We start from the raw sequence: 25,624 nt of genomic DNA, 5'->3' as shown, positions 1-25,624 counted from the left end.
CTTCACAATAACACTGATACTTCACAACCAATAGCTTGCTTAAATCGAACTGATTCTCGCGCCTCTACTGTTGCTGCTTTTATACTGTGTGATTTCCTCGTTGCATCTTCTAGGCGCTTCCAGAATTTACTTAGTTACTGGTATTTAATTATAAGTACAGATGTATGTGTGTAGCTCTCATATGCGCGTGTATTTGTGAGCGACACTTCAACAATTATAATTGCATACCTTTGGGAGCATCTCAAATAAGATATCTGCATGTGTTTGTGCGTTGCTTCTCCGCTGCGTGTACGTGCATATGTGTAGATATATTGATTGAATTATTGATGTGCATTCAAGTCACTGCTTAGCATCGGCTTAGAGATGACAGTACCCCTTAGTGTTGCTAATATTCGTAACACTGCCCTCTACCTAAGTCTGATCGTCCCAATCAGACAAATCTCTCGATCTAACCGCCGCTAGCATCTCTAAATGTACCACTCTTCTACTTCTTGGTTTCCCAATGGTTTGTATGCGGAAGATGGTATCACTGATCTTCTTCACAACTTTGTACGGTCTTCCCAACTGCACCGAAATTTGGATGGAACACCTTTATTTGAATGGAACACCTTTTTCTCCCTCCAAGAAACCTTCCGAATTATTGTTCTTGTCGTACCTGTGTTTCATCCTACTACTCATTATCATGGACCGTTCCCTCACACTCTGTTGTTTGGCAATGAACTACTTCGTAGGACTTGATCTGTACGAATTGGCTTTGCATAATCAGTATCGTGTTGACGTTTCACAACATTAGTGCGCGCTGACTTGAAACCACCCTTGTATTCTTTCTTGAAAATTCTTTCAGTCGTTTCAGTGCGTCCATTAGGGTTTGTCAATGCCAGTGTTTTTCTCGCAGGTACCTTCGGTTTTGATTTGTTTGGCCCATTCGTTATATCAATCTTTTCCCGATCTCCTGCCTTTGACTTTTGTGGTTTTTGTCGAATCTCTTTCACCAGCACTCGCTTACTTCTGAACCATTGCTCAAAACTGAAGTTTAGTGGCACATCCTTGTTCTTATACTGCATAATCCTTCTCTGCATATCGATCCTGATGTCATAGTCAACTAAGAAATGCACTCCCAATATGACTTCATCAACGATCTCTGCCACAACGAATTTGTGTAGAACCATGACCTCCCCAATTAAGACTTCACATACCACTTCTCCCTGGACTTGGTTATACTCGCCAGTAATCGTACGCAATCTTGCTCCAGGTAATGGCTTTACTCTCCTGTTGACCAAATAGGATCGGATTAAAGAATGAGATGCGCCCGTATCTACAGTCCGTACACGCTCCTTGCCATCCACCAGTTGTTCACTGTTGACATCTTCTCAAATTGAAGCTTGAGTACCTCGAAAGTAACAGAGCCGTCAAAAGATGGAGTTTTTACCTTCGGGTTGCTCGCTGGAACAGCTGGGCGATTTAGTTGTAACTATTGCATAAGACCCTTCAACGCTTCTATCTCGGCAGCAATTTGGTCCTCGAGTTGTAAAATTTTTGCATCCAGCTCTTCCAGTTTCGGAAAGAGCTGCGATGATACCTGTTCCGAAATTTTTGTCGACATTCCAGATATACGTGCCTCTTGCGCTTCCAGTTGATGTCTCCTGTTCTTCCAATTGAGATGACATTTGCGACGCCATTTCTGAAATGCGTGCCTCCTGTGACTCCAGCTGAGATGCCATTGTCGATGTTTGTGCAGATATTGTGCTCGTCACTGTCTGCGGTGTTTCGTTTTTTTCTTCCATTTTTGTTGTTGTTTTGTCGCTATCATAATGAAAGACATACTCCTCAGCCTACCATAGCTACACTTAGTAGTCTTTGTAGCTGGGATTTATCGCCGAAAGTAGCCAATCCACGAACTTCCAACTCCTCCTTCAGTTGCTGGATCGTCAATTCACTCAACTTTGCCATGTCCAAGTTGTATTCGAAGTCTTCGGAATTTGTTCAACAATTCCTCTTCTGACACCAATTGTAACGAATTTACTGCAAATCCTTTTATTTGCAACCTGTTGCAGTGTTACGAATATTAGCAACACTAAGGGGTACTGTCATCTCTAAGCCGATGCTAAGCAGTGATTTGAATGCACATCAATCATTTAGCAATAGCGATAGCATTTCCCAATATAGTTTTAATACTAAAAAATAACGACTTTAGGCAGATAAAGTAAGAACTATATATGTACTTTCTAAAAAGTTATATCTAACTTTACATTAAACTGCTTTGGAATATAAATACATAAATACATACATTAAAAGATGCATACAATACAAAACGGTCCCTTATTTATATATCATAAACAAAATTAATGTTCCGACCATTGAATATTTTTCAAATCTATTGGTTCTTGCACCATCTCCCATAATGGAGACATTTCACGTAAACGTTCGACATGTTTGATGCATGTATCGGTAATATAATCAACCTCTTCAATGGTGGTAAAATGACCAATACCAAACCTATAAAAATTTAACAATAAATTACGTTCAAATTAACTACACAAGTCAGTACGGTAAACTCGTATACCTTATTGAACTATGTGCCAAATCCTCATCAGTTCCAATCGCACGTAGTACGTACAAAGGTTCCAGTGATGCTGAAGTACATGCTGAGGCACTAGACAACGCCACATCTTTTAAGGCCATCAGTAATGATAAATTTAATAAACCACTATATGTTTGCTCTGGATCACCATTACATATACCATGTGATAATCTTGAAGTGATGCGCTTATATAAATGTTTCGAAAGGAAATCTATAAATCTCTTATCATATCCCATTTCTTTGAGACCAAGATCACATGCAGCACCAAATCCAATAACAATAATCCAAAGGCGGAAAAGAAAAAGTTTAGCTCGTTCAAGAGATATTCTCAAAAAACCGAAAAATTACCCCGGAGTGCTTCGAAACCGGGGTGAGATTCATAATTTTTGCGCATAACACCTTTCTGCATTATAAAAAATTAATCTGGGTGGGTCCAACACCGGTTTGGAGACTAAAACTGTATCCGCGCAAAACACTTATGTTCACAACTTTTTTTTTTTAAATCATCACAATTACAGCAATCACAAGAAAAATCACATGAAAATTTTCAAATGACAATTTACAGTTCCTTGGGCAAATATCTCTTGAAAAACACAAAATATTTGACCTCCGCCTTGGGATTATTGTTGTCGAGGTCAATGCGCGTCGTTTAACACCTCTCTCGATATATTTGGACGCGTATTAGCAGTGTCATGCTGTCGTAGAGAATTACCAAGAGTTGATGCGCTGGAAATGTTGAAGAAATGATTCGGCTGCTATATGTCAATAAATAGTAATAAATTAAATATATATCCTTCTAAAATCAGCTAATTGACTTTATTTTCCGTTAAAAGTGCCTTTTTCCTCCAGCTTCATCAGCAAACCAACTTTTTTCTTTTTTGTTTTGGCTTTGTTGACGAAAATTACATGTTACATTTTTCTTCATCCATCACTTTTGACAGAAGAAATTGAAAGAACGATTGGCAGTTTATGGATGATCGGCAACAACAACCCTGCAAAAATCGTGTGACCAAAAACGCACACAGCCACACGAATTTTTGACAGGGGTAACGGTTTGGAATGAAAAATTCTCCAAATGAAATAGCATGCTGACAAATTTTGCTTTCCCACAATGTATCGTGCTCTCTCGCACCTATTATTTTCATAGGGATAGCAAAATGTGTCATTTTTGCGTGGCAGCACAGCTTTGTAATGTCATCAATAAAATATATATATATATATGTGCATGTTGCTACAAAAGCGCGATTGATTTAATAAAACATTTATAATATCTAAAAACAATGCAAAAATGAAATGTGAAATATACAAAAATGCAATTTAAATTTATCGTTGCCAATTTATATAGATATGTATGTGGATTAAGGTTTTGAAAGATATGTAAATTGTAATTTAAAGTGCTATAGAAATTTGCTAACTTTGCAAACTTTAACAACAAATAACTTTTAAATTATAAGCTTTTGCACTTTAAAATATATATATTTGTGATCGGGAGAACTCCCTCTTTCATTTGATACCAAGTTTTACCCCGAACACGGGGGATGTTATTCTAAAATTTTCCCAAAGTCTTTAATATACAATGATTTTTGCTGTTTATTTCGACAAAAATTTTTGATTTGATTTTTGTGCTCATCGAAAGAATTCACAATTATATAGCACCATGCCACGAATTATGATAAAATGTGGTGTGTGGAGAAACACTGAGGTAAGCATTTGACGCGAGTGGTTACTCTTGGCCGTGTATTAACTAAATTGATAACTTTCAGGATGAAATCCTCAAAGCAGCTGTAATGAAATATGACAAAAACCAGTGGTCACGTATTGCATCACTGCTGCACCGCAAATCTGCCAAGCAATGTAAGGCACGCTGGTACGAATGGCTGATCTTAGCATAAAGAAGACAGAATGGTCACGGGAGGAGGATGAAAAGCTTTTGCATTTGGCCAAATTAATGCCAACCAAATGGCGTACAATTGCGCCGATTATCGTAAGCTGAAACCAGGAGAAATTGATCCCAATCCCGAGACGAAGCCTGCACGTCCCGATCCCAAAGATATGGATGAAGATGGTATGAAAATTTAAATTTTGTTTTTTTTTCGCTGTAATTTAAAATATTTAAATGTAAATAGAACTGGAAATGCTGTCTGAGGCACGTGCTCGTCTTGCCAATAAACAGGGCAAAAAAGCAAAGCGTAAAGCACGCGAAAAACAATTGGAAGAAGCACGTCGATTGGCCGCACTGCAAAAGCGTAGAGAATTGCGTGCTGCCGGTATTGGTAGTGGTAATCGCAGACGTGTTAAAGGCATCGACTACAATGCAGAGATACCATTTGAAAAGCGACACGCTATTGGTTTCTATGACACCTCAGAAGAAAATGTTGAAAAACTAGAACCAGACTTTAATAAAATGCGCCAACAGGACCTGGATGGTGAACTGCGTTCAGAGAAAGAAGAACGCGAACGCAAGAAAGATAAACAAAAGCTCAAGCAACGTAAAGAAAATGATATGCCCCTAGCTATGTTGCAAAATTTAGAACCCGATAGAAGGCGCTCCAAACTGGTGTTACCGCAACCACAAATATCCGATCGCGAGTTGCAGCAAGTGGTCAAATTGGGACTTGCTAGTGAAATAGCTAAAGAAGTGGCAGGGGAAAGTGGTGTTGAAACCACAGATGCGCTGTTAGCCGATTACTCTATTACGCCACAATTTGCAGCAACTCCACGTACACTTTCACCGATCGCATAATGCAGGAAGCACAGAATATGATGGCGCTTACACATGTGGAAACACCGTTGAAGGGTGGCGTTAACACGTCATTACATGAATCAGATTTTTCAGGAGTGTTACTTAAGGTGCAATCAATTGCTACACCTAACACTGTTATTCCCACACCATTTAGGTGAGTATACATTCATAAGTTTTATTGTTTTTTTTTTCTGCGCGCATTTAATTTTGATCCCAAACCGGACCCACCCAGGGTAATTTTTTATAAGCGCGGCCGAAGGCCTCCAACGCAGAAAGGTGTTCTATTCAAAAAAAAAAAACTATGGATAGAGCCCCATATTTCGGACCCTCTCGGTGTCATTTTACGGTTTTTTGTAAATAGCTTTCGACATAAATAAAATGTTTGATTTCCGCTGTCGGATTCTTAAAACGGAGGTCGAGACGCGTCTTTTCATACTACCTTTGATAATTTTTGATAAAAATTAAGTGGTGCACCGACTTGTAAAACGTTACCGAATATTTTTGCGATAAGGCAAGCCATCTAAGAGGCGACTTAAATCCACAGAACCAAAAGCTCGAGAGATTTTAAAAAAATCCTTCGTTCGGTAGTCAGGCTAGTGCCAGATTGTACCGGATTCATAACCAACAAAGAACTACCAACGTCCGTAATACTCCCAAAAACTTTCCATAGTTGTTGTTATTGTTGTTGTAGCAGTGAACTTTCCATAGTTGTTCTTACCGTTAAAATAATTTCTGTATATTGTATTTAAAATTGGTTTAATTATATCTTTACAGATCCCGACAGTCTCATCACTGAGGCCATTCTCACTGGAAATTTTGAAGCTGCCGTCGAACTCTGCTACGAATCGCAACGCATTCCAGAGGCTTTAATTATCGCCTCCACAGCTGGCATTGATTTTCTTACCAAAATACATAACCGTTACTTACAAAAACAGCAAAATGAGCTATGCCAGGTTATAAGCGCCTTAATTACACGAGATTGGTTAGATATTGTCAATCGTTGTACTATAGAATCATGGAAAGAAGCTTTAGTAGCCGCACTCAATCATAATGATCGTAAAGTGGTTGATATTTGTGAACGTTTAGGTGATCGGATATTGCAAGAGCGCTCGCAAAGCATTGAATATACCCGTAATGCCATGTTATGTTATGTGTGTGCGGGTAGTATTGACAAATTGGTCACCGCTTGGCATCAACTAAAGGCGTTGGAGCATCAAAATAACAATTACAAGCCCAATACTGTTGAGTTGCAAGAATTGGCGGAAATTGTGATGTTAATGAGTAAGTCGCTACAACAGCAAGGCATTGCTTAGGAATTAAATGGTCACTTTGCCGATATTATAAAAGAGTATGGTGTTATATTAGTGTCACAAGGTCTGCTCACAGCTGCCTTAGCTTATATATTTGGATTGGGTTCGGGTACTAATGAAGAAAATATGGAATTGGTGGAATTACGCGAACGCATATATAATGCGGTAAATTATAGAAAAGGATCAATGGTTATTAATGGCCGTCTGCCGTATCATTCAAGACAGCAGCAGCAAACACAAAACACGTAGCTCTTTTTCACACGATTTACCCCAAACACAACACGGCGGTTATGGGACTATGAATAGCGCCAGCCAGTTTGGTAGTACACCAACTGGTAACTGGAATGCTACAGGTATGCCAGCAGCACCTGGCGGTACCGCACCTTTAACACAACAGCCAACAGTTCCAACATTTTTTAATCCATCTGCAACACCGGTGCAGGCACCAGTTACAGCAGCCAAACGACCACTTTCAGGCGTTGCTATGCCCGGACATATCTCAAATGAAAATTTTCCACACAGCCACCACGACCGGCTAGTAATGCCAGTTCGCAGGGTGGTGGTGGTGGTTTGTATTCACGTTCCAACTATTTGCTTGACCCATCTGTTGCTTCTGCTGGGCCCATGGGTAGTTATGGTGCAGGTGGCGGTTATCAACCAATGGCGCCAGCGCCAATGGCCGCTACAACCACAGTGCCCACTTTTAATGCAACTCCATTTAATGCACCGTTTGTGCCAACAGCAACGCAGTCAAATCCCATGCAACCTGCTGTGCCCATTGGTTTAGCTGGCAGCAATAACTACACTGGTGGTATGCCGGCAGATTCTGGTAATCAACAACAAGCGTTGTCTCCACCACCGCCACCAGGGCAGAACTTGCAGCGCAACCCAACACCGCCTCCAGGCTGGAATGATCCACCAGCATTGAAGTCATCACGTGCCGTAAGTTGAGAAATATGTAGTTTGTAATACATATAAAAATATGAAAGAAAATTTTGCAGTTAATAATAAATAAATAAATGTACGCGATAACCTCCGATGAAATTTTAGGCTAAGCTTATCTTCCAATTTGCGTCGTGCTCCTTTAAATTTTTCCTACAAATTGGCGGGACGGGGCCTACCGAACGGCATAACAAGTCAGAGAAGTTTTCACTAAGATTCTTTTCATGGCAGAAATACACTCGTAGTGCTTGCCAAATCACTGCCGAGAGGCGACCCCGCTTAGAAAGACTTTCTTCTAATGGAATAAACTTGTTTCTAAAGTGTTTATGTTTCCCGGGGCGTGAACCCATGATCTTCGATGTGGTAGGCGAAGAACGCTACCACCACACCACGACGGCCGCCGGGCAATCTAATATCTATCTGAAATTTTTTTTGAATATTATTTTAATATTCGATAAACCATGAAATATACTGTAAACGGATTTTTTCATTTAAAATCCATTGAATATCAAAGCAGGTATAACTAACAGCTGAAATCAGCATATCAGTCTCATCTGATGTCTACAAATTTGATAGATGATTTCGGTTTTCTAAATCTAGGCTAAGGTAAAAAAACCACCAAATGAATATAGCTCACAGATAGAGATAATTAACTCATATGAGCAAATAATATAACACTGTATTTCGGCAACTTATTTTTTATAATTGTGATCTGTCCAGGACCTGCTCACTAATTAGTGACCTATTTTTTGAGATGTGTGAAGTTTACTAAATAGCAAATTGTCTCAAAATTCATTCTCACCTCAAGGTGCCTCTAATTGGGATTAGAGACAGCTTACTTACTCAGATGTAAATTAACAGATATTCTTGGTATCTGGGGTATAATATAATTTTGCCAAACTGTTGTGCTGGGAAAATAAATACAAATACAATAACCGTATATACTAGTTTTTGTATGTCAAGACGTAGGGCTAAGTTTATGGGCTCACCATGGAGCAGAGCATTCCCACATTAAATCACTCAAGCCAAGTGAACTGCTAAAGTTCATCAAGGAAGTCGGCTTAGATGAGGTGCTGTGAAGAAGATGATGGCACAAAAGACCGATGGTCGCAGTGCAATCCTCAATTAAATTATCTATCTATCAGTAATATCAAAGTCAGATCATAAAAGTTTCCGAACTTTACACATATCTTTATCAAAATTTTATTCATTTTACGCTGGCAGAAAATTATTAATCACGAAAGGGATGATCCAAGTTTGCTCTTGAGGGCACCGCCACAATTCACCTTTGAGTTTTTTAACTCAAAAAGAGCTGGCAGGTATCGAATGCATGCATATATGTTTCCCGTTTTTTTACTTGCAATGAGTTAGCGTTTTGCCTGCTGACATAAATTAAGCGTTTAATTTTCCCTATAACTAGGAACTAACAGTTTTTATCTTGATTTTTAATATAAGTAACTATACCAGCATGCCACGTATGCATTTCATCTGCCAAATTAAAAAAATAAAAGACTCACCTTCTTAACAAGCAGCCCAAAAAGCCGGATCCTGCACCCGCTTCCGCACCCATAACTCATCCCCTCTTTGGCGTTGATCCAAATCAAAATCAAAATCAAAGTGGTTATACTGATCAATATGGACAATATCAGGTAAAATGCAACTAACGACAAGTATATAAGAGAATTTTTAGGTAACCTTTTCGGTGTTATTTTATTGCTTTTTCAGCCACCACCACCTACCGCCAACAGTAATATGTCAATCCAAACGCAAACTACAGCACCGGGCAATTACTATAATCCAACATTGCAGCAAAATAACATCGTCACAACACAGCAATTTCCACAACAAATGAACTTCCAAACTTCAGCTATATCACAGCAGTCGCAGCAACAACAGTCATGGAATACGCAACCACCAAATGTTGGTTACACAGAACAGCCTGCACCAGTGCAAATACAACAAGAGCCACCTAAAGAGAAGCCACCACTACCAGAGGAGTACATTTATCTACAAACTGTGCTGGAAGAGTTAAAGAGTCAATGTTTGACTGTTACCGCTGATCCGGTATGTATTGCCAATTATTCTGAATTGTTGTTGTTGTTGTAGCAGTGCATCGCCCCATCCAATAGGTGCGACCGATCACAAATTGTCATCAATATCCTCTAACGGGAGTCCAAGGAAACTTGCAGTTTCCACATTACAATTAAAGAGATGGTTGGTGTCATGTGTGGACACATTGCAAGCGGGCATACATTTTGTATGTCGGGTTTGATTCTGGATAGGTAAGAGTTTAACCTGTTACAGTATCCAGATCGAAGTTGAGCTAGAGTGACTCGCTTTTCCCTGGGGAGTATCTGGTCCTCTTCCGCAAGTTTTGGGTACTGTTCTTTGAGTACTGGATTCACCGGGCAATTCCTAGCATAAAGGTCCGACGCCTGTTTGTGGAGTTCACTGAGGAACTGCTTGTGTTTTTTTGCTTCATACGGCTGAGTTCTCAGGTGCCGTATTTCCTCATAATGCTTACGGAGATGACTCTTTAGCACCTAAGCGGTGTTGGATCATCAATCAGATGTCTGTTGGGATCCCCAGGTTTCAGGGTATTCTACAGAAACTGTTCGGTTAGCATTTCATTTTTTCCCTTATTGGGAGTTTTCTCGGTTCATTGTGCAGGTGTGTTCCGAGGACATAAGAAGGCAGCCCGTAGCGGTTTTGGGGGCAGCATTTTGGCAGGCCTGTATTTTCTTCCAGTGAGTGACCTTTAGGCTTGGAGACCATATCGGAGACGCGTACCATGCAAACGTCTATTTATATTTACCCCAAGTACTGCCGATTTATCGAATTATATTAAATATTTATTACAGCTTTGGATTTTCCTTACAATTGCTAGTGCATGCTCTCCAAAATGTAGATCCTGATCGAAAGTCACACCCAAGATTTTAGGGTGTAAGACAGTCGGTAGGGTAATGACATATGGTCGACATTTGGCGCGGCCATGTTTTAAATAAGGTCACCGATGATTTGGTTGGTGACAATATCAGGTTTCGCGAGGCGACAAAACTCGTCTTTGGGGAGATAGCTGTTTATTTTATTACAAAGCTCATCGATGTAGGAAACAATAGCATAGGCGTAGAAGCAATAGTGACTCCTGGTGGAAAAGGTAGCTATTGATATCTAGAAGTTAAACAGAAGTTTGAATATGAGGTTTTTTTTAAGTTATTGCAAGAAAAGCGTTGAGGATTTGTAATATCTTACCAGGTACCTTCGTACATGTTTCTAAGAATGAAAAATAAAACCTATTCAAACTCAATTTACACCAGGACAAAGCCGCTGAGACTTCGCTATACTTTAACATACAATACTTTACCCAATTTTAGCACAACTATCATTTCTTGATTTTATTAAATTTTATAAAATTTTTCTTCCTCTACAGTTCAATTTACGTATTAGATGGTAAAGATGGCTTTCGCATTTTCTCCATCAATAACTGTGACAAGGTGGAAGAAATCTATGCGCGTAAATCGCAACATATTATCTTGGTCGAGCGTTTCTTCAATAGCTCTCTAGAGGTGATGGTGACAGCAGAGAAACCCAACTGTTTACAAATGTTACACTAAAAAAAGAATCAAAATATCTGCCATTGCGTCTACGGCTCAAATACCCACAGTATATGGATGAATCGAACGCACCTAATTATCTGCCTAACGGATAGTATACATATTCATCAAATCGAAAATATTGCACCAAACGAACTGGATCTGAATACTGAAACAGTACACATATTCAAAATCGATGAGGAGGCTGTATAGGGTGAGTTGTTGAATAACATACGAAAACCACTTTAACCCATCTATATATTTGCATTACAGCTAAAGCTTTACAAACAGCAAAAATTGCTGGCGCCAAGCAATTGGAAAAGGCAGTGAAGCATTCATCACACTGTACGGATGGTGTAAAGTTAGAAACTGCTGTTGTAACAGCTGCCACCGACACAACGGTCATCTCTACTTCGCCGAGTAACGGCTCGTCCGACTATCTATCGAAGACAGTATAATCATATCTTTTGCCAACACAGGTTAGCGATGTGCTTGCACAGGAAAAAATTTCAATTGGAAAAAAAAACCAATTAAGAGAGTTTATTTATTATTAAAGTATTTACTTTTCTTTATATCAACAGTAATAATTTAAGTTGCAATATCACGTACATATATAATAAGGGATGTGATACGATTGCTGTCGGAATTAGATTTGAAACCAATCAATACTCCTGCTAAGGGTTGTAGAATTATTGCTTGAATGATTAGATTTAGAACAATAATAAGTCTGACTCAATTACTAGTCGTACATTTTTAAGTTCATCAATTACGACAGCAATCGGATTCCACGACACCTTTGAATATTCTTGATCTGAAAAAAAAAGAGTAAATCTAATCTGAATTTCTAATTAGCTTTAAGTTGTAGATTTAAATTGATTCAAATAATTGGAGTTTTTTCTAAAGCTTAAAATTATTTTCTGTTCGCTTGGAAAAGATTTCAATTGGAAAACGAAAACCAATTAAGCGAGTTTATTTATTATTAAAATACTTACTTTTCTTTATATGAACTGTATTAATTTAAGTTAAAATTTCATGTTCATATATAATAAGGGATGTCGTGATACGATTGCTGTTGGAATTAGATTTGAAACCAATCAATACTTCTGCTAAGGGTTGCAGAATTATTGCTGGAATGATTAGATTTAGAACAATAATAAGTCTGACTCAATTACTAGTCCTACATTTTTAAATTCATATTTTACTTTACTTTATTACTTTCAAATTCAATTACGACAGCAATCGGATTCCACGACACCTTTGAATATTCTTGATCTGAAAAAAAAGAGTAAATCTAATCTGAATTTCTAATTAGCTTTTAGTTGTAGATTTAAATTGATTCAAATTATTGGAGTTTTTTCTAAAGCTTAAAATTATTTTCTGTTCGCTTGGAAAAGATTTCAATTGGAAAACGAAAACCAATCAAGCGAGTTTACTTATTATTAAAATACTTACTTTTCTTTATATGAACTGTATTAATTTAAGTTACAATTTCAGGTGCATATATAATAAGGGATGTCGTGATATGATTGCTGTCGGAATTAGATTTGAAACCAATCAATACTGCTTCTAAGGGTTACAATAATAAGTCTGACTCAATTAATAGTCGTACATTTTTAAGTTCTTCAATTACGACAGCAATCGGATCCACGACACCTTTGAATATTCTTGATCTGAATTTCTACTAAGCTTTAAGTTGTAGATTATTCAATTAATTGGAGTTTTTTCTAAAGCTTAATATTATTTTTTTGCTCGCTTAGAAGAGATTGGAAAACAAAAACCAATTAAGCGAGTTTATTTATTATTAAAGTTCTTCTGTTTTATATGAACTGGATTAATATAAGTTCCAATTTCATGTACATATATAATAATATTGAAAATAATAAATATTGAAAATTCAATTTTTTTGGTTCATATTTTATTCATATGGCTGCTCCAGGTAAAGTAAATCTGCAGGTAAAATTCACGTTATATGGCGGTTATATAAATGGTAAAACCGCAATAAAATTGATTGTCAAATGGCTCGAAAATGTAGAGTGAAATGACGGAAAAATGACCGCCATTTGACGAGCATTGTGACGTGTGTGAGCAGCACAGTGCTATGCTCACATCCTATAAGTGGAAGCGGAATGCACGATCACATTAATAGGAACGAAACGGAAAATTTGGTCACAAAAGTTCATCACGCCCATGCAAACGTGACTATGAATATAACCGCTGCAGAAAGTCACAATGACCGTAAAATGACTAGTAAAATGACGTGGAGCGGTTTTGCATTGTACCATGGTACGAACTTAGAGTTTTCAACTTTTTTAAAAAATTGCAACACACTGGACTTCTGTATATTCATTTTTCACATTTATAATTTTCTGAGCTGAAAAGCGTTGACGTTAATTCAAATAACACAAAAAATATTGAGACGACGAATTCGCTCAAGAGATGCCAATGTGTAGAAATTTGGTAGGTTTTCTATTCACGTAAAGTGCTACATAATCGATAGTTTTAACGAACTATCGATGGATCGAAAGGTCAGAAACATCGATACTATGTTTTACGAATTTAGTATGAAAAAGTATTGCACCTATATGCGTCCTACAGAAAATTATACAAAAGTCTTGAATTGGGGCATCTGAGGACACGTAGTTATTGCAGCATTAAGAACAGAAACACGAGTGCTAAGTTTTTCTACCCGTTCAAAAGTTATCCGCGAAAAACAGTTTGAAACCGAGGTCGACTGCAATAACCCGTCCAAAAATGTGGAAAGAGAAATAAAAATACGCTTTTTGTCCTCTTATCTATAGTTCAAAGACGAAAAAGTATTCGAATTATTGGAAACGAGGACAAAACGCGTCTATTAATACCTCCCTCGACGGTTTTGGTCGTGTTTTAGCATTCGTCCTCGGTAATAAAGTATCACAATTTGTTAATTAAAATTATCCAAAACATATGGATATTAAAGAGAGATGTAATTAAGTGCTCATTTGAAAGTAAAAAAGAATATTTCTTTGTAATTTTGCAATAAAAATTTTACACAGGTTTCGTTAGCAGCTACTACACTTTTCTTGGACCTAAGAAGTACAACAGTGCCAAATAGCATCCACACAAAAAACGAACAAGAACAAGCATTTTATCAGGTGAGCGTGGCTGTGTATATGCGCGCTGCTACATATCCTACTTGTAGACCTGTACTATGACCGTGATCACGACACGATGACGATCGAACAGAGTTGCCAAAAGTAAAATATTGCATACAAATAACTGATAATTAAATTTTACTATGGCAACTCTGATAAAATGTAACCGCGCAACTGGTTTTATGTATACATATTATAGTATACCCTTCAAAAAACGCGAGTACTCTATAAATAGTGTAAGGAATACTCCTTTAGGAGTATAGGAGTGTTCCAAAATTAATCTTTATTCATACAAAAAATGTGCTCCAATTAACATTGCGATGTCCTAGGAGAGGAGTAGGTGATCGCACTCTCTCTTTATTTGTGAGTATTCCATAGAATACATACGTAAGAGTACTTTCCAAAGTACTTTCACTGTAGTACTCCATGGAACCCACAGAGGATCATATGCCAAAGTACTAAAGAGGAATTGTGTCGGAAAGAATTATCGGAATGAATTTAATTTAAAATGAAAGTAAATAAAGAGGGGCAATGCAACTTTTATATTTTATACTACGATTATTCTTATGTTATTTAGAATTTGCGTGAATAAAGAAACTAATTGCAGTCATACAGTGAGTTTTACAGCTCCGGCTCACGCTCAATTCTCACAGGAATGCTCTGGATCATTTAGAGACTTGAGAAGCAGATGTCGTGAAATTTTCGTACACGTGAAATGTGATAGGCAGATGTCGCCGCTGTTTTTCATTTAAAGGTACGCGCACATTACGCTGCGCGACACATGACGGCAGCGGCGCCTCACAGAGCGACATATTTTGGCAATTCACATTAAGCGCCAATCGAGCGACACATTGCGGCAAAAGTTTGTGTTTATTTTTGTTTGCAAAATGGACGACACAGTTTTTGAAGCTGTAATTATTTCATTTTTGTGCGAAGAAGAGGAAAGGAAAAGAAAAAGGTCGTGGCTATGGATCCAAGACATCTCATCCTCAAGATATGAGGAAGGAGAGTTCCACATTCTTTTGCCCAGATTGAAAAAAGATGGTGCAAAATTCTTTGCATGTATTCTTATGAGACAATTCACACCTAGCGGCAGCAGCACTGCGCTACACTTCCCAACGCTGCTTTTTTGCCTAGTTGATCAAATTTGTCGCGCTGTGCCGGGTCGCGCAGTGCTGCTGACGCTAGGTGTGAATTGCCTCGTAACAATACATGCAAAGAATATTTTGTAGTGCAGTGCAGTGCTGCGTAGTGCAGCCTAATGTGGCCTTACCTTAACTCATACGGCGAAGGGCTGAGCAGCGACATATATTTTTGAAAAATTAGGTTTATTAAAGGCAGCGTTGCCAAACTAAAAAGAAGTAATTAACAAATTATCTGGCTCACAAATTGCACCAGACTTCTATCTGGATTTATCTGGCTCAAATCGTTGTTGTTGCATTTACATGCAAAATTATTTATCTGGCTCAGGATTTTGCCACCGGATGATGGCTAATATTTCTCTATACTATAGTATGTATACATAAAACCAGTGTGCGGTTGCATTTTATCAGAGTACCCATAGTAAAATTTTATTATCAGTTATTTGCATGCAATATTTTACTTTTGGCAACTCTGTTCGATCGTCATCGTGTCGTGATCACGGTCGTTAAAAAACAAGCAATGATCGGCTGATGGTGGTCCGCAAACGCATTGCAAAGGAGTATTGTTAGAGTACTCCAACATGAAGAAAATGGAACACGTAATCCAACAATTTTTGCAGGGTAGAGAAATATTCAAATAGGAATTGTGTCGGAAAGAATTATCGGAGTGAAGTTAATTTAAAAGACAAACAATTTTATTGGTGAAAAATAAAATATATAATATAATTATAACCAAATATATAAAGGTAAAATATGGAATAAGGCGCACGTCGCAAAAGGCGTATTCAGAAAATGGAGGGGGAAAATTTTGCGCGTAGATCGAAAAATGGAGAAAATGCGACGCTCCAAATTGAAACTGCAAATTATGCCGCAGGATCAGAGGTTATAGAATTCGTCAGCTCTCCTAACATAGCACCAGAAAGCAATCATTTTTCGTTATCTTCGGAATTTAGCATTTGCGTGAATAAAGAAACTAATATGATTTTTTATAAATTTTTGTATTTATTTTGAGTGGCTTCTTCTCTAGAGTTGGTTTTAAAAGAACTCTTCCATAGCTACTCCAAGGAGTTATGCTTTGAGTACTTTCTTAAGTAATCTCCTGTAGGTACTCCATTAGTTGATCCATCGAGGGTGGTTTAACGAATACTCTTTTGCTAGTATTCCAAGGAGTAATGTTTGGAGAGCAGCTTCGCAAGTAATCTCTTGTCGGTACTCCATGTAGTAATATTTCAAGAGCAGTTTAGAGAGTACTGTTCCGCAGATACTTCATAGATTAGTTTTTCCGGAGTACTTTGGCATATGATCCTCTGTGGGTGCTCCAAGGAGTACTACAGGGAAAGTACTCTCACGTATGTACTCTATGGATACTCACAAACAAAGCGAGGGTGGGATCCTAGGACACCGCAATGTTAATTGGAGCACATTTTTTATATGAATACAGATTAGTCTTGGAGCTCTCCTATACTCGTAAAGGAGTATTCCTTACACTGTATAAAGTACTCGCGTTTTTTGAAGGGTAGCCTTCAAAACACAAAGCTGATAAATATTATGTTTTCATTCCATTCCATTCGTCTTGAAATCAAGTTTAATGTTCCAATTAGGCCATCTAGACATTTTATTTCAATTTTTGTAGCTACATGCAGATCAAATTTTGAAATGCACGAACCACTTCGTTGATTATTCCATGATTTTAATAAACACTGTAAAAATTTTTACGCCTGTGACTCGTTTTTTAGTACTAAAAAATTACTTTTAACAACATTAAATTTGTAACCGCGAAAATACTGTTCAACCCCCTATTTCAAATATAAAATACTAGTTATTGAAACTTGATCATTATTTTTATATGTATGTACTCAAATTTATTCTGTTTAAATTTTGTCTACTATTTGTTATGGTTTCGCATTTTCAGTGGAGCAGCAAGGAAGGCAGTCAGCATGATCTGGAGGTGCACTGTGGATAGTCATGTCGGCTGGGCTAGGTTCTTGCCAACCTTGCTGTCCTGCGCCATAAACAGAAAAAGAGGTCATATCATTTAAAAAAAACTGGCAAAAAGCGCAGAATTAATTCAAAACGCCCAAATGGACTAAAACAACATCCGGCCGAACCGGATGTCACGGACAGACCGTTAAAACCTTCAAAATTTAAAATTCAAAAAAAAAAAAATCTAAACGCAAAAAAACACACTTAATCGAACCGGGGTTGACCGGTTACCAAAACGTTCAAAATCCAAAAAAAAGCTGAAAAGGGGAGAAAAAGAAGAAAGGGCCGAATATACATTGGGGGCGCCGCGGGTGTTGTTGCGACGCCCGGTGCTATTCCCACCCATGGCCACCGAAGCACCTATATTTCGGTGGCTCCTTACCTGAAATCCCTATGCGCCTTCTAAATCGACAAAATAATCAGCATTCCCATTTTAAATTACAAATTTATTTAAAATTCATTATATAAACTTAGTTGTAAATACTAGTGATATGATACTAAGGCTTAACTGAAGTATGCTAAGGAGAACCCTAAGGCATAAAAAAAATTAATGTTGCGTGTATTTAAAAACGGTTGTATTACATATTCTTTTCAAAGAACAAATTGAAAAAAAACGGTCCTACTAATTCTAAAACTAGTTAGGATACTTTGCCGACTGATTTATATGGCAGTCCTTTTATTTTCTCTTCTTATCCTATCCTACCTTTATTATTTATTTTATTTTATTCTATGGTAGTTTAGGTTTTGTTGAATATTTGGTTCCATGCTATTGTATTCTATTTTATTTCTTTTTATTTTACCACTTATTTCAGGTTATTTAGTTTAGCATTAATAATTTTTGATTTTTGATGGCCTTGTTTATTTAAAAATGTAGGGTTTTTTGAGCTCGAGGCCTTGCTTTAAATAAAACACTGTGTTAGTATTCACACATTTATTTGGTTGATATTTCGACTTCAATCTGAAGTCATTTTCAAGACTTTTTTGAAAACACAACATGAAAAGAAAATAAACAGAAATATATAATTTATATCACATACATACATACATTTATAACACTAGATCGACTTACTTGCATGGAAATGCTTGGTCGACTAATCAGGGAGTTGGTTTTAAAAAAACTCTTCCATAGCTACTCCAAGGAGTTATGCTTTGAGTACTTTCTTAAGTAATCTCCTGTAGGTACTCCATTAGTTGATCCATCGAGGGTGGTTTAACGAATACTCTTTTGCTAGTAATCCAAGGAGTAATGTTTGGAGAGCAGCTTCGCAAGTAATCTCTTGTCGGTACTCCATGTAGCAATATTTCAAGAGCAGTTTAGAGAGTACTGTTCCGCAGATACTTCATAGATTAGTTTTTCCGGAGTACTTTGGCATATGATCCTCTGTGGGTGCTCCATGGAGTACTACAGGGAAAGTACTCTCACGTATGTACTCTATGGAATACTCACAAACAAAGCGAGTGTGGGATCCTAGGACACCGCAATGTTAATTGGAGCACATTTTTTATAATAATACAGATTAGTCTTGGATCACTCCTATACTCGTAAAGGAGTATTCCTTACACTGTATAAAGTACTCGCGTTTTTTGAAGGGTAGCCTTCAAAACACAAAAGCTGCTAAATATTATGTTTTCATTCCATTCCATTCGTCGTGAAATCAAGTTTAATGTTCCAATTAGGCTATCTAGACATTTTATTTCAATTTTTGTAGCTACATGCAGATCAAATTTTGAAATGCACGAGCCACTTCGTTGATTATTCCATGATTTTAATAAACACTGTAAAAATTTTTACGCCTGTGACTCGTTTTTTAGTACTAAAAAATTACTTTTAACAACATTAAATTTGTAACCGCGAAAATACTGTTCAACCCCCTATTTCAAATATAAAATACCAGTTATTGAAACTTGATCATTATTTTTATATGTATGTACTCAAATTTATTCTGTTTAAATTTTGTCTACTATTTGTTATGGTTTCGCATTTTCAGTGGAGCAGCAAGGAAGGCAGTCAGCATGATCTGGAGGTGCACTGTGGATAGTCATGTCGGCTGGGCTGGGTTCTTGCCAACCTTGCTGTCCTGCGCCATAAACAGAAAAAGAGGTCATATCATTTAAAAAAAACTGACAAAAAGCGCAGAATTAATTCAAAACGCTCAAATGGACTAAAACAACATCCGGCCGAACCGGATGTCACGGACAGACCGTTAAAACCTTCAAAATTTAAAATTCAAAAAAAAAAAAATCTAAACGCAAAAAAACACACTTAATCGAACCGGGGTTGACCGGTTACCAAAACGTTCAAAATCCAAAAAAAAAAGCTGAAAAGGGGAGAAAAAGAAGAAAGGGCCGACGCCCGGTGCTATTCCCACCCATGGCCACCGAAGCACCTATATTTCGGTGGCTCCTTACCTGAAATCCCTATGCGCCTTCTAAATCGACAAAATAATCAGCATTCCCATTTTAAATTACAAATTTATTTAAAATTCATTATATAAACTTAGTTGTAAATACTAGTGATATGATACTAAGGCTTAACTGAAGTATGCTAAGGAGAACCCTAAGCCATAAAAAAAATTAATGTTGAGTGTATTTAAAAACGGTTGTATTACATATTCTTTTCAAAGAACAAATTGAAAAAAAACGGTCCTACTAATTCTAAAACTAGTTAGGATACTTTGCCGACTGATTTATATGGCAGTCCTTTTATTTTCTCTTCTTATCCTATCCTACCTTTATTATTAATTTATTTTATTCTATGGTAGTTTAGGTTTTGTTGAATATTTGGTTCCATGCTATTGTATTCTATTTTATTTCTTTTTATTTTACCACTTATTTCAGGTTATTTAGTTTAGCATTAATAATTTTTGATGGCCTTGTTTATTTAAAAAATGTAGGGTTTTAAGAGCTCGAGGCCTTGCTTTAAATAAAACACTGTGTTAGTATTCACACATTTATTTGGTCGATATTTCGACTTCAATCTGAAGTCATTTTCAAGACTTTTTTAAAAACACAACATGAAAAGAAAATAAACAGAAATATATAATTTATATCACATACATACATACATTTATAACACTAGATCGACTTACTTGTATGGAAATGCCTGGTCGACTAATCAGGTGTTCTAACAAAATAATAGGAAGAGGGTGGAAAAAGGAAAGAAAACAATTAGAGTACCGCAAGTATAAACAAATTTTAAGGAACCGTATAAGTAAACAAAATTACACAACAACAATCATACACAGAGAATTTTTAAGAAAAACAATACAAAATGCAAAAGCAAACTGTGCATAATATCCTCCTCCCCCCCCCCCCCCCCCCCCCCCCCAGCCCCCCTTAAGTTGTTGTCCCCAATCTCGTTCGCAGCGGGATATTTGCTGGGCTGTGGCGCTCTCGATGAACCTTTTGTGATTTGCCCTGTATGTTGTTGCTGCTTTGCAACTAAATTGCGATAGGCGTATGCACATTGGTCTACGTCCGACTTGTAATTCATTATATTAGGGGTGTTCATAATATGGAGCATCTCCAAAATATATCGTTTATTGTAGTGTTTTTCTTTATCGAGAATTCTAACATTTTCGAAATCGGGGTAATGTCCAGTGTCCAGCACAATGAGGTGACAAGGCAGTCTTGTTGTCCGACGAATTGTTTCTTAGCTTGATAATGGACCTGTGACCGGAAACCCTTGTCTTCAGTTTTTGTTTTGTTGTCCCCACATATACCTTTCCGCATACGTGGGACCCGTCGCCGTTACATGGAATTTCATACATTAAATTAGATTTCTCTAACTTTGGAATTGGGTCCTTCATATTGTTAAATACTTGTCGGAGTGAATTGTTGTATGTGAATGCTATTGTGTATTTTTCTCTGTCAAATAGGTTCGAAATTTTCATTCTTTCTGCCAATCCGGGAATATACGATACTGGCTTATATAATTTATTGCCTTTTTCACATAAGTTTTCATTTTTGGCTCCTGCGTAAAAGTTGTGAATAAGTTTATTAATCAATTCTCTGGGGAATTCGTTCTGTTCTAACGTGCTCTTTATTATGGCAATATTCTTTTTATGAAATATTTTCTCACTTATCGTGAGAAATCTACTTATAAAATTCTTCGCGGAGTTTCTAATAATTTTTATTTCCTGTTTAGAATTGTAGTTAATTAATCTACCCGATGAGGTTCGTTTCATATACCAATCAATCCAAAATCTGTTGTTTTTATTTATTATCAAAGTGTCAAGATAGGGTAGCTCTACATCTTTCTCCACCTGTACTGTAAATTTGATAGTGCTGTGGTATCCATTTAGCAATTTTAACATGCTTTCTATTTCTGTAGTTTTTACAACCGCAAAAATATCATCAACATATTTTGTCGACAATCGGGGTTTGTTCTTCGCGTCTGTTTCAAACTTCATAAGCAACTCTTCCATAACGATGTCAGCTAATACTGGGGAAGCTGGAGAACCCATGGGCATTCCTGTACGTTGCTCGTAAATCTTGTTGTTGTATTTGAAGTAACGGTTATCCTTGATGCAGAATTTAACCATGTTAAGAAATATTTCCTTTGTCAGTGATGTGTGTTCTTTTATGTCATTCCATCTTGAAGATATAATTTCAATGGCCACATCCACAGGGATGCTAGGGAACAAGGAGACCACACCAAACGACCCTACACTTTCATGATCATAAATATATGTGCCTTTAATCTTATCTTTGAATGCGGACGAATGTTTGAAATTATATTTGGACGATGTATTTAAATTTTTGAAGATTTGGACTACATATTTGCATAAGTTGTAAGACGGAGCGTCAATGGACGAACAAATGGGTCGGAGCGGTATGTCATCTTTATGTATTTTCGGCAGACCATATATTCTAGGAGGGTTTGCGTTTTTGCATGTAAGGAAATTCTTTTCTTTCAAATCGATAGAACCAATATTAAACATCTTTTGGACTATTTCGTTGTTCCTTTCTTGTAATTTATTAGTTGGATCGCGTTTCAGTACCCTGTACGTTGAAATGTCGTTAACTAACATTTGCATCTTTTGGTCGTATTCTGGTTTGTCCATGACCACTCTGACATTTCCCTTATCGGCGTTAAGCACGAGCTTATTGTTTTTAAGGAACCTTTTTGTTTTCAGTACGGTCTCATGTATGAACCTGTCTGTCGCTGAGACTTTGTTTTTGCAAATATGGCCTGTATTAGGGTCGTCAAATTATTTCTTTCTATTTCTTGATTGTCTTTATCTTTCAAAGTTTGTATGATATTCTCGCCGTCTGCTATGATTTGAAAGAGGGGGAAAATCTTATTATCAGTTGGTAATGAGTATTTTGGACCTTGGGACAAGAGCCACTTTATATCATGTGGAATTTCTGTGTTTGTTAAATTTCGGAACCATTCCGGCACCACCCTAATGTTCATTTTGGCATTTTCTTTCTGTCTGAGATTGTCGTACTTTTTCGTTTGTGTCCTCTTAATATTTTTGGTGGCTTTTTTCGCCAGCAACTCTTCGCTCTCGAATAATGCAATTGAATGAGATGTGTCCAAGGCTAATGTAATTTGTGATCTCAATCTATTTGTCTATCTTTTGTATTGTCTTAAGAGTTCATGTTTCATGCATATTATAATGTTCAAAAGTTTCGTTTGCACTTTATCTATATATGAGGAAATTATATTGGTGAACTTACGTGTTGATTTGCTTTTACTTATGTTGTTGTATATGGTGTACCTGATGTTCTTTGTTGCGTTTATGATGAAGTTCGGTTTCCAGCCATTTCTTTTACATCTTTCTAAAAACTTGATCGACTCAGCTAATCTTGTGATTTGTTGTGTCGTATGCTGATACCGTTTGATAAATCTGATGGTTTGTTTATCATACTTGTGTTTGATGGTTTGATACACTTTTAGTGTATTTTTGTTTCGGTGTGCTCTCCGATTTGACATAATTTTTGATTTTTGATGGCCTTGTTTATTTAAAAAATGTAGGGTTTTGTGAGCTCGAGGCCGTGCTTTAAATAAAACACTGTTATTTGGTCGATATTTCGACTTCAATCTGAAGTCATTTTCAAGACTTTTTTAAAAACACAACATGAAGAGAAAATAAACAGAAATATATAATTTATATTACATACATACATACATTTATAACACTAGATCGACTTACTTGCATGGAAATGCCTGATCGACTAATCAGGTGTTCTAACAAAATAATAGGAAGAAGTTGGAAAAAGGAAAGAAAACAATTAGAGTACCGCAAGTATAAACAAATTTTAAGGAGCCGTATAAGTAAACAAAATTACACAACAACAATCATACACAGAGAATTTTAAAGAAAAACAAGACAAAATGCAACAAAGCAAACTGTGCACAAATAAAACTGTGCAGAGTGGGTAAGTTAATAAGAAGAAGTCTACTTCTGTATGGAGGAAGGTGGAGACTTGAGTCCCAATTAAGACCGCGCAATGCAAATATCAAAAATTGCTTTTGAACTGACTCAAGACGCTTTATATGCTTTTGAGAAACAGGGGACCAAACGCATGAGCAATACTCGAGTATTGGACGAACCAGCGATGTGTAAAGAACCTTAGTGAGGTACGGATCATCGAACTCTTTAGCCCATCTTTTAACAAATCCAAGTAAACCCAACGCTTTTTTGGCTATAGATGAAATATGCATGTTAAAATTCAATTTCGGATCAAAAAGGACACCTAGATCATTTATAGATATACGCTCCAAAGGCGTACCATCTATTACATAAGATTTCAATGCTGGCTTCACTCGGTGAAATGTCATATGCTTACATTTAGAGCAATTTAAAGCTAGTAAATTTGTTGTGCACCAACATTGGAACGAGTCCAAGTCGGCCTGAAGAAGATTCAAGGAACTCAAATCGGTAGGACAGTAAGTGTAGCAAAGTTTTACATCATCCGCATACATTATAGTATGGGAATATAATATTGTCTGTGGCAAGTCATTAATGAAAAGGGCAAAGAGCAAAGGGCCTAGATGACTTCCCTGGGGTACGCCGGAGGAAACTCCGAACGATTCCGACAGATTGCACTTGAACAGGACTTTTTGGGTCCGGTTAGAAAGATAGCTTTTCAGCCACATTAATAGGTGAAACGGAAAGCCCAGTAAATCAAGCTTATGAATAAGCAACTCGTGGTTGACGGTATCAAATGCTTTGCTGAAGTCCGTGTAGATGACATCCGTTTGCTTGTTCGCTAAAAATCCTTCCATAACTATAGAGGTGAATACAAGCAAATTTGTAGTGGTAGACCTTTGGCGAATAAAACCGTGTTGACATGGAGATAAAAGACTAGAACACTGATATTGCAGTTGATTGGTGACAATCTGTTCAAAGACTTTAGGAATGACTGAAAGTTTAGCAATACCCCTGTAGTTTTCAACTTTTGACCTACTACCTTTTTTATGCAGGGGTATAATAAAAGACTGTTTCCAAAGTGCCGGGAATGACGCAGATCCCAGAGATAGCTCAAATAATTTTAAAATAGGCTCATACATGTTTTCGGCGCAGTACCTAAGCACGCAACTAGGAACACCGTCCGGTCCCGGAGAAAAGGTGGGCTTCAAAGATTGAAGACTCTGAAGAACAATATTACCATCAATAGCAGGATTCCTAATGTAATTCGAGCTATCTAAGCGATAGGGATATTGACCAGAATGAAAACCACTGGATGAATACGTGGACTTAAAGAACTGAGAAAATAGTTCAGCAACGTTGTCATCAGTGCAAGCTTTTTTACCTCCAAAGGTTAATGAGGAAGGATACCCAGAAGTTTTCCGCTTTGAATTTACGAAACTGTAAAACTTTTTTGGATTTCTAAAAAATTGGGCTTTACAACAACTCAAGTAATTTTTATAACAAAGCTGATTAAGACGGTGAAATTTAGAACGAGCTATTAGATATTTAGAGAGGTCTGCAGATGCTCCAGATTTCTTGAACCTCTGATAAAGCCTAGATTTGATGTTATTAAGTCTGATAAGTTGCCTTGAAAACCAAGGGGGCTTATTCGAACATAGGGTATAGCGAGTAGGAATGCAGGTATCAAAGAAGCTATCAAGCGTACTGTAAAATATAGAGATAGCCGAATCGACATCAGTGCAAGCATAGAGATCCGACCAATCATGGGAAGCCAACAGATCATTGAGCATAATGAAATTCGCTTTGTAGAAGCATC

General features: G+C 37.2%; 1 protein-coding gene and 2 pseudogenes across 2 annotated transcripts; 2 read left to right on the top strand and 1 right to left on the bottom strand.

The window, feature by feature from the left end:
- Positions 1–4,238: 4,238 nt before the first annotated feature.
- On the top strand, positions 4,239–5,482 carry LOC137254190 (cell division cycle 5-like protein; annotated as a pseudogene).
- Positions 5,483–5,625: 143 nt separating this feature from the next.
- Positions 5,626–13,067, top strand: LOC137254189 (protein transport protein Sec31A-like; annotated as a pseudogene).
- Positions 13,068–20,784: 7,717 nt separating this feature from the next.
- Positions 20,785–23,657, bottom strand: LOC137252301 (uncharacterized). Of its 2 annotated transcripts, XM_067787804.1 has the most exons (3): positions 23,587–23,657; positions 23,152–23,493; positions 20,785–23,077 (listed from the first exon to the last, which is right to left on the bottom strand). In XM_067787804.1, exon 3 carries the CDS (start codon positions 22,489–22,491, stop codon positions 20,995–20,997), a length of 1,497 nt encoding a protein of 498 aa, XP_067643905.1. In that variant the 5' UTR covers positions 22,492–23,077; positions 23,152–23,493; positions 23,587–23,657; the 3' UTR covers positions 20,785–20,994. The 2 variants fall into 2 exon arrangements, with proteins under 2 accessions (XP_067643905.1, XP_067643904.1); XM_067787803.1 differs by having other exon boundaries at positions 20,785–23,493.
- Between the last annotated feature and the right edge of the window lie 1,967 nt (positions 23,658–25,624).

Source organism: Eurosta solidaginis, chromosome 5, assembly GCF_040869045.1.
Source record: "Eurosta solidaginis isolate ZX-2024a chromosome 5, ASM4086904v1, whole genome shotgun sequence".
Classification (NCBI taxonomy): domain Eukaryota; kingdom Metazoa; phylum Arthropoda; class Insecta; order Diptera; family Tephritidae; genus Eurosta; species Eurosta solidaginis.
The sequence above is the reverse complement of the archived record's forward strand: the minus strand, read 5'-3'. Positions and strand labels throughout refer to the sequence as shown.

Coding starts and splice junctions, on each gene's coding strand:
- LOC137252301 (XM_067787803.1), bottom strand. CDS start 22,491: ATGGACAAACCAGAATACGACCAAAAGATGCAAATGTTAGTTAACGAC.